This window comes from Cydia amplana, chromosome 14, assembly GCF_948474715.1.
Source record: "Cydia amplana chromosome 14, ilCydAmpl1.1, whole genome shotgun sequence".
NCBI lineage: Eukaryota > Metazoa > Arthropoda > Insecta > Lepidoptera > Tortricidae > Cydia > Cydia amplana.
Window position 1 is genome coordinate 4,860,115 of NC_086082.1, and position 19,555 is coordinate 4,879,669.

A 19,555-nucleotide genomic window follows, 5' to 3' on the forward strand; every position below is an offset into this window, starting at 1 on the left:
GGCCTATACCTCCAAAGAGGGTTCTGGTGAAATTTAGATTTAAGCATAGGTCAAAGTTACTAATACTTTAAAATCCATGTTATGAAAACCAGAAATAAAAGGAAATTTTTTATTATGTTTGAAAGTTGGGTTATTTATTATTGTATAGATTTTTTGTGTGTATGTTTTTAGTTATAGTTTTGCAATACTCTAACAGGGTCTCATGTTGCGCCTTAATTTTGTAAGTTCTCACCTGTATTTATTTGTACCAACATGAACGCAATAAAGATATTATGATTATGATTTTATTAATTGACAGAAAGTTATAACTCCAAGAACTCTAAAAGTCTGTACGCCACCTGTACGGATATGATGGTCGTCTCTTGTCTATGTGACAGCGTGATAAAACCGGCCAAGTGCGAGTCGGACTCGCGCACGGAGGGTTCCGCACCATCAACAAAAACTAGAGCAAAACAAGCAAAAAAACGGTCACCCATCCAAGTACTGACCCCGCCCGTCGTTGCTTAACTTCGGTCAAAAATCACGTTTGTTGTATGGGAGCCCCACTTAAATATTTATTTTATTCTGTTTTTAGTATTTGTTGTTATAGCGGCAACAGAAATACATCATCTGTGAAAATTTCAACTGTCTAGCTATCACGGTTCGTGAGATACAGCCTGGTGACAGACGGACGGACGGACGGACAGCGTAGTCTTAGTAATAGGGTCCCGTTTTTACCCTTTGGGTACGGAACCCTAACAACGGTATCCGTCACTTTCAATCGCGCTCTGTTAAAAAGTGACGGATTTTTGTCACGTGTATTCCATCCTTAGGGCTGATTTAGACGGCGCGCGAACTCGTATACGATTTTAGTTACATTGCGGACAATTGAGGTTACATCAATTCAGCCGACCGATCAAATGACGCAATGTAATGAAACTCGCATGCGAGTTCTCGCATCGTCTAAATGAGCCCTTGTGTGTAATATAACTTTAATGTCTTAAAGTTAGAAATTCTTACATTAGCCTTTTTGTTAAACCTAGCCGAGGTCCTCCTCTGGCGCGACAGCTGTGTGTCTTCATCTGTGTTTGTTGGCGGCGGGATGCTGTGGGACTGTAAGTAGAAAACCACAAGAAATGAGCTTGGGATTTTTTTTTTATGGGTTTTTCTTGCTCAGGATCACGCACTATCGATCGTTTTCCAACGTATCCTTTCGTGATCGTCACGTTTTTATGCTTCTATGCGCGTAACACGCCAAGTAGCCCCGCAAACACGCTCGGATCAGATTAATGCCTAGAATCGATATACCCAACGATTCAGATTAACATATTAGTAACAAAAAAAGAAAAAAAAAACTATTACATACCTGCCCAACTGCCACAATTTTCTTGCTCGAGACCCTTGTCGCTTCGTCACCAGATGTGAATTCATCTGAGGAACTAGAGCCAGGAAACCCATATAAATCCGGGTACCCCTTAACTTTCAGCTCGTTGGTGATCCAGCTCTCGTTGAAGTTGTGGTGCAGCAGCTTGCGCTTACGGCAGCTTCTTCTGACATCTAAGTAAGAGACAATCACTACATAGTATAAAACAAAGTCGCTTCCCGCTGTCGGTCCCTATGTATGCTTAGACCTTTAACCTTTTGAACACCAAACGGCGTATCCATTTGCCGTGCCACTGACGCCACGGGGGTAAAATTTAGTTTTGTGAATAAATAATGCCAACCTAAAAGTGGGGTGTTTTTCAGTAAATTTTCATCAAAAAACGATTGACGGCAAATGCCGTCTTTGGCGTCGTTGTCACGATTTTGCGTTGACGTCGATTGCCATCTGTGTCTGTGGCGTTCAAAAGGTTAAAACTACGCAACAGATTTTGATGCGGTTTTTCTTAATAGATAGTGGTTCAAGAGGAAGGTTTATGTATAATTTGTTAACACACGGCCTCCACCACCACGCCACCATGCGCGTGCGCGCCGCTGCGCTGGTGCGGCGCGTGCGGGCCAGCGCCAACACTGTCCTGGCGATGATCGCAGATCGTCTTGACTGTCCTTACATCACGCACTGTTGCAACAGGCATGTAAGGACAGGTGTAGGCTAGTTTTGTGTGTATTGTTTGTTTTGTGTGTGTTATTATTATATAGTCTTTAATATTATTTGTAAATTTTAAATTGTAATGTTAATTTTATTACAATATGTATATTTAAATGTCATTTTTTAATTATCAAAATGTAAATAATGTAAAAATATGAGCCAAATAGCTTGAAATAAATGAATTTTAATTTTTAATATTTTTTAATTTTTTAACCCGTGCTAAGCTGGGGCGGGTCGCTAGTAAGTAATAAACCAGCCCTAGTAGCACGGTCGCATTTTTATCGTTTTTCACCATGCCTGTCACGTTCTAACAAGTACGTAGGTGTGAAAGTGACGAGCATAGTGATAGTCGATAAAAATGGAACCGTGCTGAGCCCGTAGGTATACACTCAAATGTCCCGCGACGTCGCGTGAGGTGACGTGACCGACGTTGCCAAACTTCACTCTGATGTCTTCACGGCTAAGGGCCAGTTGCACCAACCACATTTGACAGACAGATCAACATCACTCGGCAGAGAACTATGAAAATTCCCATACAATAAAATTTTGCGAAAGCTTTAACGGTGACAGGCGGTTTGGTGCAACAGACCCTAAGTATTGATCAATGTACCGCAAATCGCATGTAAAAGCCGAAGTTACGGTGTCGCTAAAAAAATGTTGTTTCGGTATGACACTAATTAAATGGTAACAAATCATGCAAAGCAATCAAGTCTCACTTTGTTGTATTGGTTTGTCTTCGCTGTCCTCCATGTAGTTCTTCCTCGGGCCCCTGCTGTTGTGAATGCGGACGCTACGATTGGTGGAATCATTGTCGTCGGCGAAGAACACTCGTACTTGGCGCGAACTACGAACAAAGAGATAGGGCAAGCGGTTACAAGTTGCGATTGTAAGCTTTACAAATAAGGCATAATAATACCGCACCAACGTAATATAGTAGTAGTTAGAGTTTAATAATTGTTTAATTCAATTCATATTCATATAAAACAAACTTGTAAATTCTACTGTAGTTTATAGCTAGTTTATAAGCGATTTAGTTTAATTGTTATGCTTATAAATATTTAATAAATAAACAATAAACAACAATAAAAAATACCGATTTGATATTACTAAAAAGACCGAACAAAAAGAACTTTTTTTTAAATCTAATTTTTAAAGGGGTTTTGTCACACAGTGACTATGTCACCTCTGTAGTGAGATCAAGTAATAATGTAGAAGCGTAGCATTACTTACACCACTACATTATTTTTAAGTATAGGTTGCACATCATCCTGGCCTCGTCCGATAGAGGCGATGCCAGGACGACGTTGCAACTCCCTAAGTTGGGAGTTTTGATAAAAAGAACTTACCGTCTAGAATACTTCTCTGGCTCTGTATCACTCTCCGGGAACACGATACGAGGCATTTTTATAGTGCGACGTCTTCTGCTATCTGTAAGTACCACTACATTTAAAATCACTCTCAGGAAATGTCACACATTGAACAACAGCCATATTACAGTTTATTACATTTCGAACCATGTGACATGGATTTAATGTTGAAATAGTAGTTGCCACATAATTACAATGTTATACATTGATGTTATTGATATTCTATTAAGTATCCATTATGTAAGATTTGTTTTAAGACTATGTAGAGAGCCACTTTGTTTAAACATACTCTTATTTTGAAAATAATAGTTATGAATCCATACAGCCCATAAACCAACAACATATACTCAAGTTACAATTAGAATAGAAGCAACTCTACAATAAAGTTAATTATCTATTACACTAAACTTACATTTCTTGGTAGGCCAGTGTTGTATTTTCCTTGTAACTTTATACTGGCCACTCCTCAGCTCCCTTTGTGACCAATTGGAAGCCTACAAACATTAAATCAGTCTGTTATCATTTATAAATAAGAACTAATGTCATTCCAACTCAAAACAAAGTTAACATTGAATATATTGCAAAATAAAGTAACAAAGGATGGATGCAACTCAAAATCATGCTGATATTGAACAAAGGAAGGTAGTAATCACAAAATAAAAGAACATCATGGGTTAATCCAATAGGATAGCGTTTGTAAGCTCATGCGTGAATGCATTTTGGGGTGCCAACAGGGATCAGGGTCGGGCGAGGTACAGGCGTACACAGTGAAGTTCCAAGTAACTTATCATTGAGAACAATTCACCTTCTCGTCAGAGACACTGCCGACGTCGTTCAGTCCCTCGTTCCCTTCCTCCACCTCCCCGTTTTCTCCATTACTGCGGCGGGTTTTCACCATCGCAGTTACTTATTTCACTCCCGTCAACTTACACCCGAAACCCATAAATTCGTTATGTAACTCACAAACACGGTTACATACACGATTGTCTACTAAAAACACTGTATAAACACTCGGTAAAAGAAATGAACACGACAAAGAATAAAGCATTTCATCCGCACATGTCGCTGTCGACCAACGCCATGTTAAACGGCCGAGCTGTCGAAACGAGCACGGCCGCAGCAAAATGCGATGACACACTCACCGATCAATCTCGCCTTTTGCTTTATACTAATAATAAAACACGAAACTTTTATAACTCAGTCATGGTAAAATTAACGCAAGATATAAGAAATTATTTCCGAAAATCACACACACTCGCTACTGTACCGCCTGTGATTTTATGTTTTTATTGACATTTTGACAACTGTCAAAAATTCCCGCAAAGAAATTTTATTCACGTAATGTGATGAAATAATTCTATAAATATCATTTTAAATATGTAATTCATTTGTGCTTGGTCTCTGAATAATACCTTATAATTAATGCATTAATTAATAAGTTAATCTACTTAAATACTTTCTGTATCCGATAGTACAACGCGCGAAACTATAGATGGTCAAACCAATTTGTCAGTAAATAGGAACCAAAAAAAAAACTATACTCATCCTTTTCTTTTGGGTGCTCGTGCTAGTTTAAGACAAAGATAGTATGACTCTCTCCATCTATGTTTGAAATAAAACAGTCCTTTGACACACTATAGTTTCTAATAGTTTACCATATATTAAAAATAAATGTTACGTCTATTACGTAATAGTTATTTAGTTTTATAATAGTTTCTGTAATATTTTATACAAATACGATAAACTTTACTGAACTCAAAGCATTTTAATTTTAAAGCGTTTACACAACGCCATTTGAGCCATGGTTTTCATAGCTAAACTCTTTTTCTACATTATCATTCATTCATTCATGATTGGTTGATTCATCAATCAATTATCAAAGTCATAATCTATATACTTACTTTACTCTTTGGTCATAATAATGAAACGTCACAATTATCTATACGAGGGATTGACCAGCGTTGCCAGATGGGTACGCCATAGTACGCCTTGCGTACTATTTTATGGTCTGCGTACTCGCGTACTCATCCGGCGATTTGCGTACTATTTTTATATTTTATCACCTGACAGCCTGTTACTCCACTTGAACAGAATAAATATTTGTTAGGTTTTCCGATTAATATTATTTAGGAACGCACCCAAAAATTTTTTACTACTCAAACATACTTCTATAGATTATCTGTGTCTGTCGCACGCACGACAAGCAAGAGACACTGCCAATGTGCTGCCAATGGTCAAACTAATGACATTAGCACCATCAACATCATAGTCAAGGCAAAATCGAACATGTTACCTGTGCATTACAGTTTGATTTAGTTTAACTCATCAACGGGTCATGTCATTCTGTCCCATACATTTTTTATCGATTCGTTATGCCGGCTACACACGTAACTATAAATCGTAGCGATTAAACTGTGCAGTCCGACTGTGCAGATAAATCGAACGTTCCTAGTGCCTCCACACGCCTCCGATATCGGCGTCGATCGTCAGTTCTCCGCAGAAGCTCACGCAAGAAACATGTTATCCATGTCATGAAAGTTAATATGGTAGTTAAGTTTTCTTAAATTTTCTAATGTTCCGCGCAACTTTCTTATTTTTTTTCTGTTATAAGAAACTTCTCCCGACCATAACTAACATATAGACAGTAAAGCAAATCTATTCAGTAGAAAAAGGCGCGAAATTCAAATTTTCTATGAGACGAAGTCCCTTTGCGCCTACATTTTTCAAATTTGCCGCCTTTTTCTACTGACAAGATCTGCTTGACCAATTTTAAGACAAAAAGAATTAGCGAAATTGGTCCAGCCGTTCACGCGTGATGCCGTGACCAAGAGAAATATGGATTCATTTTCATATTTTTCATTATTTACTTGAGGAACGAACGTGCGCACACAAGCAAGCTACATGAAGTACTGCCGAAATGACCGATCGCCATCCACACGCAACGATAAAACTGTGCAAACGCATCGACAACGATTTTTCTAATATAATTTGCAACTGCCACCGATCAACGATTTATCGTACGATTTGTCATACACACGGTTCGATTTATCTGCACAGTCGGACTGTACAGTTTTATCGCAACGATTTATCGTTACGTATGTGGCCAGCATTAGTGATATCGTTTTTCGAAACGCGTTTTGGCTGTATGTTTTGTTTTGGTTAATTTGGTTTGCGCTATGCTCTGCTGTTGTTGTGTTGGCGCTTTGGTTTGTCGTTTTCTAAGTTTTCTTTGGCGGTTTAATATTCAATATTTTCATGTTTGTTGTTTATAATAGTTGTTATATCGATCAAAAAAGGATCAAATTGTGAGTTAGTATTACTATACATTCTTTTCTTTAATTGGATTGGATGTTAACCATATGTTAACAGGTGAATTATAGACATAATACATACAGTTTAAAACGATAATACAATTTTCCGCGTAATACTCCATTTTACATTTGTACCTGTAACTTGGTTTCATACCTCTTTTCACCCTACAGAAAACGAAGTTTTACTGTATTTCTTCAAGCAAATCTTGTCAGTAAAACAAGGCGCGAAATTCAAATTTTGTATGGGATGATAATAATATCCCTTCGCGCCTACATTTTTCAAATTTGCCGCCTTTTTCAGCCATGCGGTAGAATGAGATAGCAATATCACTTGCTCCCTCTAACGCATAAATGCGTCCCTTGGAGTGGCCGGCGATGGCCCATGGGGCCTTAACAATAACTAGTGAGTTTTGGTTGTCACTGTTGTCAGCTGACGAAATGATAAAGCCGTGTCCAGACGATATTTACCAAAGCTAGTTTACTGAACTTATTTTAAGCCCCTCCACACTCGCGCGCGAATCGCGGCGCGAAGCGCGAACGCGAGTGTGGAATCGATTTTCGAACTTCGCGCCGCGATTCACGCACATGGTCTGGAGGGGGCTCTAGAGTAAGTACTTTTAATATGTGTGTATATAAGGAATTGTATGCAACTGTACATATAGCTGGTTAAGCAGATCTTGTCAGTAGAAAAAGGCGGCAAATTTGAAAAATGTAGGCGCGAAGGGATATCGTCTCATAGAGAATTTGAATTTCGCGCCTTTTTTTACTGACAAGATTTGCTTGAACAGCTATAATTCTCGTTTCATAAAACCACTTTCGAATTTTAAGGCCTCTCATATGCACCAGTTGCACAAATTACTATTTTACAGTAAATTTTATACTGCGTACTCAAACTTGAATTTGCGTACTATTTCTAAGAGGTGCGCGTAACGGAACGTAAAACCCATCTGGCAACACTGGGATTGACAGAAGCGCATTGAGTGAGTCTGTACGGTTTTTAGGTTATTATCCTTATTAAATTAAACTTTCCTTCCTTACGTATACTTGGTGACGGTTTATTAACAACATTAGTTATTTATAAACTGTAATACATACAAATTTCCTGGCCTGAGAGTCACAAAACAGTGATGACGGGGAATGAGAAGGAGAAGCCGCCGGACCCCGGTGGTGGCAATTCCATGGATTTGACGAACGATTCTGATGCAATGGATACTGAGACTCAAACAAGGAAAAGAAACGCTAAATCTCTGGAATTGACACCAACCGACTTGTCCCGTGAACCACAAGAAAAAAGACCAACACAGGGTGACATCAGTAATGCATCTATCTCCACTTTATATAAACACCCCGACCTCGATAACGAAACACGTAAATACGACACCAAAGATAGTGGCCCATTTATAGTTCATATCTCACGAGTAACTGAATCTCCTAATGCGGGGTCCTCTCTCCAACCCATCAGAATTGGACAAATTTTCGCAAAGGACAGTGTTCCAGACATCAAAAAAGATGGCATCAAGTCACTTGGTCGTAATCGCGTTGCGGTCGAATGCAAATCGGCAGATGCTGCCAATAAGCTAACTAAAAACCCCTGTTTAGCTCGCAATAACTTAACAGCGTCGATTCCGTCATACCACGTGTCCCGCATGGGTCTTGTTCGCGGAGTCCCTGTAGAATGGTCAATGGAGGAGTTTGTCTCGGCTACTGATTTAAAAGAGGGAACTGGCAAAATTCTAAAAGCTCGCCGCCTTCAGCGCAAGGTCCTCAAAGAGGGCAGTCCACCATCATGGGTCCCGACCCAATCTGCAGTTGTCACATTCGAAGGACAAAATTTGCCATCTAAGATTTATGCATTCTACACATCATTAAATGTGGAAGTATGTGTGCTGCCAACTATTCAGTGCCGGAAATGCCTGCGATTTGGTCACATTCAAACACAATGCAGATCAGACGCGCGGTGCTACAAATGTGCCAAAAAACACCCCGGTGAAACCTGCAACATTGCTCCGGAACATATTTCCTGCCTTTTCTGCACAGGTCACCACCTTGCCACAGATAAAAACTGCCCAGAGTTTGGTAGACAAAAGGCGATTAAACTGTTAATGTCAGAACAAAATATTTCTTATCAGGAGGCTGCCGCACGTACTCCTACCGTTCGGAAAACCTACTCTGATGTTACAAATACGATGTTCAGCCCCGTAGCTCCAGAAGCCCCTCGTCATGCTCGCTCTTCCGATTTGGCTCCCTCTGGTTCACAAGCCGTACCAATTGCTTCTCAATCCCGCCGCCAGACCATATATCGACCCGTTCGACCTAGGATTCCTCTGTCCCCCGGTTATGACCGCGTTGCACACCAAAATATAATTTCTTCTCCCTCTTCCCAACTGCCAAATGGACACGCTCTTTCGCTCCCTCCCCCTGATACTGAGCCCTCTAATGACAACAGTGTGTCACTTATGTTAGCTCTAATGCAGAACTGGGTCGCCATGATTAGCGACTGTATACCGAACAACGTTGCCCATCATCTTGCTGCCATCAGAAAAGAACTAGCTTCAATCAAAGATCCCTATGGCCAATATCCTACAGTGGAATAGTCGTAGTATTAATCAAAAAAAATCTGATTTGATCAACTTAATCAATGTGCACTCTGTGACGGTTGCGGCCATCTCGGAGACATGGCTGAGACCTGGATCTCGTTTTAAGATCTCTGGGTTCTCATGCCTCCGGGATGACCGCAATGACGGTCGTGCAGGTAGTGCATTACTGATTAATAGGAAATATCCCTTCACACAAATTCATCTTCCCCCCCACTCCCGTGAAATTAACGCTGTCGCCGCTAACGTCATGGGAATAAATATTATATCTGTGTACATTCCTCATCCAAATTTAAACTTAATTCCTGATCTCTCTACTCTCTTTTTTTCTGTTCCTCATCCCCTTCTGATCCTAGGCGATTTTAACTGCCATAACGTGTCTTGGGGTTCCTCATACAGTGATACTTTCTCCTCATTTCTCATTGACCTGTTCGATGATATCAATGTATTAATAATTAATGATGGTACTCCCACTCACCGAGTATACCCTGGCCAGAACCCCAAGTCAATCTTAGATCTGTCTGCTTGCTCTCCTAACCTTTCTAGTCTGCTCTCCTATCAGGTTCTAAATCAATCTTTCGGAAGTGATCACTTTCCTATAATAATTTCTAAGCCATCTTCAGTATCTCCTCTTCCATCTCCGGAACCTCTTTTAAAATATAAGCTTGATAAGGCTGATTGGCCCAATTACTCAGCTCAAGTTGAGGACAAATTAAAAGTATTAGATAATATAATAAGTCCCCTTGAAAAGTATTCCTTGTTTAAATCCATAATTCTAGAAGCAGCTGATAATCATATACCTAAGAAAAAATCTTCTAGTTCTAAATTACCATCCCCACCTTGGTGGAATTCGGATTGCACTGCAGCAGTTAAGGAGAGAGACGATGCTGAACGGCGGTATAATGAGACTGGAATCACTGCAGATTTTACTTCTTTTAAAAAAATCTCTGCCCGAACCAAACGCCTTCTTAACAAAACAAAAAAGAAGGGATGGAAAGGATTTTGCGAAAGCCTTAATCCTAGAACCCCATCTTCACTGGTTTGGAGAAATATCAAAAAATTTCGAGGATCTTTTAAGTCCGATCCCTCATCATCTTGCGATCCTTCTTCCTGGCTGGAAGAATTTGCATACAAACTGGCCCCTCCATCTGTGCCAGAAGAGTGCTGTATAAATCCAGTTTCCGCTTCACACCTAGTTCCATTAGACAACCCCTTTTCTATCTCAGAACTTGACATGGTTCTAACCGGCCTCCGTAACAGCTCACCTGGAGAAGATGGAATTCCGTATTGCTTCATTCAAAAATTGAGCCCACCTTCCAAAGACCACCTTCTAAAACTGTTCAATTTGTTCTTCATGTCTGGTGAAGTCCCTGAGGATTGGAAGTCCCAAGTAGTAATTCCAATCTTGAAGCCAGGCAAAGATCCTCGCCAAGCATCTTCCTACCGCCCTATCGCACTATCTTCAACTATAGCAAAGATTTTTGAACACATAGTGAAGAACAGAGTAGAATGGTTGGTTGAGAATAAAGGAATCCTAGCTAATACCCAATTTGGATTCCGCAAGGGAAGAAGTACCTTGGACAGCTTAACCATCTTAACTTCGGATATTAGACTGGCCCTATCTAAGAAGCAGCAACTTGTTGGGTGCTTCCTAGATATCTCATCTGCTTACGACAATGTTCAACTCCCTCTGCTCAGAGCAAAGCTGCTACAGCTGAGTATACCTGCGAGAATTGTACAAATTGTCTGCAGGCTGTTCATGGGAAGAACCATTAAAATTAGAACTGGGAATACCTTCTACCCTCCTTTAACAGTATGGAAAGGCCTCCCCCAAGGCTCCGTTCTCAGCCCTCTTTTATATAACCTCTATACATTTGATGTAGAGCAATCTGTCCTCCCCTTCTGCAACATCCTGCAATATGCCGATGACTTGGTTGTATATACCGCAGTTCACAATTTAGATGAAGCATCTTCTAGATTGAATGAGGCCCTGGTGTACCTCAAAGACTGGTTGGATGAGCATGGTCTTTCACTTTCACCCTCCAAATGTTGCACAGTCACTTTTACTCGCCGCCATTCCATTCCTAATATTATTCTTCAATACGAAGACCAGATTATTCCCAACAGCAGCAATGTAAAATTTCTGGGTGTTTTTTTTGACTCCAAAATGACAGGTATTCCACATTTAAAGCATGTCATTGACAAGTGTGAAAAAGGCATTAATGTGCTCCGATCCCTTTCTGGGGTCTGGTGGGGTGCTCATCCCTACTGCCAAAAACTTGTTTACAATGCCTTAATTCGTAGTCAAATGGACTACGGTTCATTTGTTCTGGAACCATGCAATAAAGTAGCTCTCAAGAAGCTAGATGCTATCCAAGCCAAATGTCTTCGGATAATCCTTGGTGCCATGAGATCCTCACCAAAGAATGCCATGCAGGTTGAGTGTGTGGATCCTCCTCTTTGTCTCCGCAGGCAACTCCTTGCAGACCGATATGTTGTGAGGGCATGTTCAATATCCAACCACCCCCTCATTCCTCGCTTACAGGCTCTCTCATCTCTGGTATCTGTAAATGCATATTGGGCTCATAAACAAACTCCAAGATTCATTCACAGCTTTAGAAAAATTGAAAACCTTCCGTCCTCACTTTTTAGCACCAACAAAAATCCAATATTTGAATTGGAATACAATTGTTTAACTTTCAGCCCAAATGTAATTTTAGATTTTAATATCAGTAAAAATGATCTCGGAGCTAATATTAAATTAAACAAAGAATTAGAAAAATGGCAAGATTTCTTACCGATCTACACAGATGCATCCAAATTGAACCCCAATAGCTGTGTAGGAGCAGCAGTTTGGATCCCTAGGTACCGCATCCTTTTATCATATAAATGTCCTTCACAGTCCTCCGTCTTCACTGGGGAATCAATTGCCTTAATGGAAGCAGTTGCATACGTTGAGTCTCACAAAATTCCCAAAGTTATCATTTTCTCTGATGCCAAAAGCTGCCTCCAAGCCGTATCTGGTAACCAGCTCAAAATGAAAATGATTTCCCCTTTCATCCTGAAACTTAAACAATTACTATACAGATGTGAAGAAATAGGATTACAGGTAACATTAGTCTGGATTCCGGGTCACTGTGGGATTAACGGCAATGAGGATGCCGACATGTGGGCTAAGCAGGCCACTCTCAATGGATCGGAGACGCACAACATGGTTCTCGCGTCTGACTTAATGATTAAAGCTCGCCGTGACTTAAGGGACGATTGGCAACAATTATGGGATTCCTCTAGACGACATGTAGGAAAACACTACGGAAACGTACAGCCAGTTATACCTCATAAACCATGGTTCTTCCGTTTTCGCTCTGCATGTAAATGGGCCACGTCTACACTTTGCCGGCTTCGTTTGGGTCACGTCTGCACTCCTGTATTCCTTGCAAAAATTAGGGTGCGGGATAGTTCTTTATGCGAGTGCGGTCTTGACGAAGGAACGACGGAACACATTTTCTTTTCTTGCAACAGACTTAACCACTCTTTATATGATGTTTTACCGAAAAATATTCCGCGGCCTATCAATTTTCAAACGCTTCTGGTTCTCATGGATCCTCCCATCACTGAAATACTTCTTAAACACATACAAGAAAATAATATAAAACTTTAACGGCTCTACTTGCTCTACTTTATAATACTTGTCATCTTATATTATATCTATTGTCCATTTCTTATTTTTCTCCTTATGTTGGCATGCTACCTAACTGTCAAAACTATAGCCTTTCCCGCTCTTTTTCTAATAAACTGTACATATGTCATGTGTTGTCTGTGATGTCCATAACAATGTTTTTGTTTTAGGTTCCCAGCACAATTCCTATCACCAAATCAAAATTATTCACCGAACATTCTTATCGTGCGTGGTACGTCTTTCAACGTCGTCATTGGCAAAATCCCTCCTGCCAATACCACAAGAGGGGAAAGCCATAATAAAAAAAAAAAAAAAAAAAAATGAAACGTCAATGACTCAATGTTGTTATCATTTACGATTTGTATTGTATTATCAATAAAGGAAAACATTATCCATAATTATACTTAAATAAATTAGTAACTTAGAAGATAATGGCTGAAGGAACAAATAAACCCAGTTCCCCCGACGTGGAGGACCCGCCAAATAAACAAGATGATATGGATGATGAGATTTCTGCTCGGATGACGGCTTCCTACAGTGAAATATCGTTTCATTCGGACCGGGGTCCTACCGAACAGCCTGGAAACTCGCCCGGTCCGTCCCGACCGTTCAATTTGCCATCAGAGAACCGTAAACAGGAAAAAAATCCTCTAAACCTAGATGGTCATGTTAGGTATGAAGGGGACATGACACATTTTGTAGCAGATGATTTAGAATTTAAGATAAAGCTGTCTAGTCCTATTACTAAGCGAGGTGAGACTCCAGTGTTTGGGAGTTCCAGTGCATCTAGATCCAGTACACCATCAGGGAAGCTCTTCAGACAAATACTAGCCCCACAGATCGGTCAGATTGATATCACAGTGCTGAATGATTTAGAAAATGAAGCTCAAAGAATCGCGCAGTCTGTGGATAACTTAATAGAGAACCTGTCAAGTATACTGCATTCCAACTCATCATTAACCGCTGAGAATATGGAAGTGTACAAAGATGCAGTCGGGAAGACTTGTGATGCAATGGATAATAATATCAAGAGTATGTACACTATACTTGCAAAAGGGGAGGAGGTGTCGCAGGCCATGATCCCTGTACAGGCACAGGCTGCTAGAATAGCTGAAATAAAAAGACTACTACAGTTATTTGAAAGCATGTTTTAGGTTTTTAGCAGATTATTACTTTGATGCTTGTTTGTTAAGGGCAAGACAAGCATAATGGCGACATTATACGCACCTGCTGCTGCCTTCATACAATCTTGGTCACGGACAACAAACTCCAGTGCTTGAAGACAAGTTTGAGTGGTGTCACAGATAGAGTACAAAAATTTAGAGCAAAAATTCTCAAAGTAGTAGTAACGATTGGGGTTTCGCAGCGAGATTAATTGATACCAAGACTGGTTACCTTACATCTGCAAAATATATAGACTTTGTAAAATTAGTTTGAGAGGAGGTGACAACTTAAATATGTGAAAGTGGGATCACTAACCTGGTCATAATAAGAATGAAATATAGTGCTGAATAAGAGTAAGAATGAAAAGTCACCTAGGAAAGTCCATAAATGTTGGCTTATAAGTTTGAAACATGCATATGTAGTGACTGGATGATGTGGTCACAATCCTCAAACATTTGGAGAATAAATATCATAATATTCATTATTTATGCCTAATGTTATATTATTAAGATAATGCTTGCCTATAATTTAAACTATTATTTGTTAATAAAAAATACAAATACTCTTTATTGCCCACCTCAATAAAAGAAGACAATACAAAAGAAAACAGAAATACAAGCAGAGGTAAACAACAGGCGGTCTTATCGCTAAAAAGCGATCTCTTCCAGACAACCTAAATAAATCTTTTTTTTTTTAATTTTTTAAGTTTTAGACGTTTATTAAAATTAAATTATATCCATACATTGGATTTTATACAAAGTGATGTGCCGCGGTAATATTCCCGTTACCAGTAAGATTCTGTTTGGAAATATTACCGGTATCTTTCCAATCCTACCAGTAAGATTCCCAAAAGGTGGTAAGATACGAGACTAAAAAAAACTAACGAAATACACTTATGTTATTGGTAATTTGCGTAGTTCAATAAGCGTTATGCATAAATCATTATAATCTTTTGTCTCTTTCACTCAAATTTCTTATCTTGTATAGGACAATGGGCCCGAATAGGACAGTTCGGACCTTGGCATGGCTCAGAGTGCACGTATTTCTGTTGTGTTGTGAGTGAAGAATAAACAATGAAACCAAGAAGTAAAGTGTATTGTCATTTTACAGAAAAGACTACAAATAATAAAAAAAGTTACACGTGCAACTTTTGCAGTGTGGTGTATAACTTTGAAAATGCTACCAAGTTTGCATATCATATCATAAAATGTAAAAAATGTCCCGAGGATGTTAAGGCAACATTTAAATATTATGACAAAAAAACATCAAATATGCCTATATTGAGTGACCGTGCGTCTTCCTCGCAAGACATAGTGCCAACTTTGATGGACAGAGACGAACAAGTAAGTAAATTTATATAAGTAAAACAAACACTTTTTAAACTATTCGTCTATTCGTTTTTAGGTATTTTATTGTCCTTTATAGTTGCATTGAACGTAGGTACGAAGAAACGTGTTAATTATTTGTGCACGTGATCTATTTTTCTTTCTGTTCATGTGCACTGTGTCGCCACGTGGTGTATTACAAACAGTGTATTAGGTACATTACATGGTATTTATTTAGCACCCTTAATTCACATCCTTGTCTAGGTCACAGTATATCAAAATATAGCATACCGATTGATGTACCTATGATGTACATGATGTACTTAAGTTAACATTTTTTTTTTCAGATTAATGTACATAGAGCAATCGCAAGGGCAATGTATGTGACCGGCACACCCTTCTCACACTTCGAACACCCACTTTGGAAGGAAGCATTTCATTCGGTCAATCCGTTGTACACTCCACCTTCCAGAAAGACATTGGCTACATCATTATTGAATCAAGAATATTCGGAAGTTCAGAGTGATATAACAAGTAAAATCAATCAGGCCAGTGTTATTCATTTGGCTATTGACGGATGGTCTAACATTAGAAAAGAGTCTATTTTAAATGTTATACTATACGCTCCAAAGCCCTATTTCTACAAATTTATTGAAACAAAAGATAACAGACACACCGCTGACTATTTATGTGAAGAAGTCACCAACGTCATGGAAGAATTTCATGTTTCAAAGTTTGTTGCAATAGTGACGGATAATGCAGCGAACATGGTCAGACTCGGGCACCTTTTGCACCAGAAATATAATCAGACCATATGGGCAGGATGTTTGGCACACACGCTACATTTGCTAGTAGGAGATTTGTTGCAAATCACAAAAGTACGCCAGATGTTTGCAGGCCCAGTAAGAGTTATAAAAACGATCACTCGTTCTCATATTCTTGGTGCAGAGTACCGAAAACTTGCCGAAGAAAGGTCAATCAATACTTCCCTGCAGTTACCAGTCAAGACGAGGTGGGGAAGCTATCTCTCGTGTCTACAAAGTTACATAAAATCAAAGATGATCTTACAAACGATTGTAATAAATGATTCGACAACAACTTTGAGAACTTTCAGAAACAAAATTTTGAATGAGGAGACATGGTCAGAACTACGTTCCCTGGAATCTTTTTTAAGTCCAATAGTCAAATGGATTTTCACTTTAGAAGGTGATTACTACACAGTCCATTTAGTACACAAAGCTTTCAGAGAATTGGATGCATTATTGAATAATCCGCAATCGGTTGATCTTTTAGAAGATAGTTTGCCAGCCTTAACAGAAAAATATGAAGAAAGAAAGAGAAATGCTCAGAAGCCTATCCATTTTGCGGCAACAATATTGGATCCCAAGAGTCAAGGCATGCAATTGACTAATCAAGACAACGTGGACGGATGCGAGGTGATATTTAATATTGGAGGCGAATCAACCAATGTTCTAATGGAATTATCAGATTATAAGACACACAAAGGTATTTGGGAAAAAGACTTCGTGTGGAAATTGGCAGCAACTACGGAACCTGTCACATGGTGGGAAACACTGTTTGCTAACACAGCTTTAGGGCAAATAGCTGTTAAAATATTAACAATCCCTGCAACTTCTGCAGCCGTAGAGAGGTCATTCTCGACATTCTCCAATATTCATTCAAAGAAAAGAAACCGCCTCAAAACGAACAGGGCTGGAAAATTAACATATATTTCACATAACTGGAAGTTAACACACGAATCAACGCCTCCGAAAGTAGCGAGAGCCATAAACCAAAATACAAGTGAAGATTTTTATGAATCAGATTCTACCGATTCTGAAGATGATTTTTCAGATGTCGAAGATGATTGTGAAAATGTCCAAGAAAATGATATTCAATTGGAACAGAATATGTTTACTGACTCTTTAAGTAATGAGACGAATACTAACGAATGAAAATCAAAAAACAAATTTTATTTGCATGATGACAAAAATATAACACTTGAGACATATTTTTAACCCCTAGCACAGATTGATTCTCATTCTTGGTATCCAATGATCTAGTTTAAGAATAACTGATTTATTCGTTTAAGTACCTAATTGAAATGTGATTTTTGCTAAGACTGATTTACTAAAATTACTTGAATTATTTTAGTGTTATTAAAATATTGTGTTAAATGTAAGCCGTAAAATACGTGTTCATATAGGTACAAAATTTTACTGTGATATGTAAACCTACCCAAATTAATACAAATAATTATCATTGTAATTGGACTATGATCGTTGTTGTTTGTTGATTTATATTATATGTATTGTTGTGATTAAACTGATTTTAATACCAATATTTTGTTTTATTTCGGACCTAGCAAAATCTGGAACAAGTAAAAACGAATTGTGTAGAATTTACGAGGCGGTAATATTTCTAGTAGTATTGGTAAGATACCTGGTAATTTTGGGTAAGTTACTGGTAAGATTGGTAATTTACTTTTTGAAAATAGCCCTGCATTTCCTTTTATTATGAATGATGTTAATACTATCCATTTTTAGTATAAACCACGAAAAAACTTTGACTTTCCATTAAAATCCTGAATCTTACCGCATGTTTCCACTTTTTGGTAATATTACCAGTAGCGTTACTGGGAAAATACTCGCTTTGGAAATATTACCGGTAGTTACCCATCACTATATACAACAAAATGAAAAGAGTGAATATTTTTAAGCCTTTATAAGGCAGAGGGAATATATTTCCCACATGATTTTGAACTTTATCACAAAATGATAGGGTTCATTTTTGCATAATTTCTGCCACCCTTATGCCTTATAATTTTTTTTCCTCAGGAGCCTCAGGACTCTTATCCGACTTCTCCTTAGACTAGAGTTGCCATGTGTGGGGACTCAGACCATTTAAAGAAAACCGGCCAAATGCGAGTCGGACTCGCGTTCTAAGGGTTCCATACATTACACAATTTTTAACAATGTATTTTTTCATGTGAAACGTGAGTGAAATGTCTATAAAAAACCCGTAGGGGTAGCATCAAAAACTAAGTAATTAAGTCCGACTCACGCTTAACTGAACATTTCTAATAGGCTTTCCTGTCATCGATAGGTAAAGAACTATTTTTTGTTTTTATTTCAAAATTTTAGCACAGTTTCGGAGATTAATTTTCCATGTGTTTAAATGACTATTCATTGACCAGTCAAGCTATAATGTAGATTCACAGGGTCAATCAGCAAAAAACGCAAGCGCAGCGAGCGCGAAATTTTTTGTGACAAACTTGTGAAAGCGTGTTAATAAGGCCGGTCCGGGCCTAAAAATCCTAAGTTCCCCAGTGAGGCGAGCTTTCATGCGAGGTTGAAGCCGTGCTTCAGCATAAGCTCAGCTAGAGCATAGACGACAACATTGGTTGCCAATGTACATTGTATTAAAAAGCGAGACCGCAGGCCGAGCTTGGCGCAGCGAGGTCAAAGGCTAAGCTGAAGAAGAGGAGATTTGGAAGACAAACCAAAAATTTAGGTAAAAAGTGAGGCTGAAGGTCGAGCTCAGAAATCTTCACATTACTTAATAAGCCCGAAGCGTACTTATAACCAGCGCGGTGAGCTTTCATGCGAGGCAAATGCCAAGCTTCTGAAACAAATGTTTATATTTGTTAAAAATTAAGTGACGCCGAAGGTCGAGCTACTCGGAGGGCCGAAGTTCCATTGAAGAGGTTTTAGGCCCTCGGGAGCCTGAAATTCGAGTTCTACATTACAGACTTTAAAAGCTATAATTTTTTATCATTTCTCAGACACATAATCATCTAATGATTGTGTGTCTGAGAAACTGATATTGGACATTAGGTAAAAGTAGGTACCATAAAACATTTTTATTTTATTTTGTCTATATGAAACGTAGAAATGTAGGTATATTATTATTTACCAAGTCCAGCCCCCTACTAAATAACTATGATTTTTAAACCGGGACAATTTCCTTATCGGCCGGGACGCCGGGACACCGTGCTTCAAACCGGGACATGTCCCGGCGAACCGGGACGTATGGCAACCCTACCTT

At 39.0% G+C, this 19,555-nt stretch overlaps 2 protein-coding genes across 2 annotated transcripts in view; one reads left to right on the plus strand and one right to left on the minus strand.

Annotated features, from left to right (window-relative positions):
* Nucleotides 1-4,793, minus strand: part of LOC134653936 (ATPase family AAA domain-containing protein 2-like) — a 31,538-nt gene extending 26,745 nt beyond the window's left edge. The window contains exons 1-6 of the mRNA XM_063509306.1: nt 4,241-4,793; nt 3,848-3,929; nt 3,415-3,496; nt 2,785-2,912; nt 1,346-1,536; nt 1,000-1,092 (exon numbers count right to left, since the gene is read on the minus strand). Of these exons, the coding sequence (XP_063365376.1) occupies nt 1,000-1,092; nt 1,346-1,536; nt 2,785-2,912; nt 3,415-3,496; nt 3,848-3,929; nt 4,241-4,333 (669 nt within the window). The 5' untranslated portion in view covers nt 4,334-4,793. The remainder of the gene's footprint in view (nt 1-999; nt 1,093-1,345; nt 1,537-2,784; nt 2,913-3,414; nt 3,497-3,847; nt 3,930-4,240) is intronic.
* Nucleotides 4,794-13,383: 8,590 nt separating this feature from the next.
* LOC134653803 (BLOC-1-related complex subunit 6) lies at nt 13,384-14,239 on the plus strand. The gene has a single exon (XM_063509168.1). The coding sequence runs from the start codon at nt 13,451-13,453 to the stop codon at nt 14,171-14,173; it is 723 nt and encodes a 240-aa protein (XP_063365238.1). The 5' UTR covers nt 13,384-13,450; the 3' UTR covers nt 14,174-14,239.
* Nucleotides 14,240-19,555: the final 5,316 nt, after the last annotated feature.

Excerpts from the sequence above, each read along its gene's own strand:
- LOC134653803 (XM_063509168.1), top strand. The coding sequence starts at position 13,451 with ATGGCTGAAGGAACAAATAAACCCAGTTCCCCCGACGTGGAGGACCCG.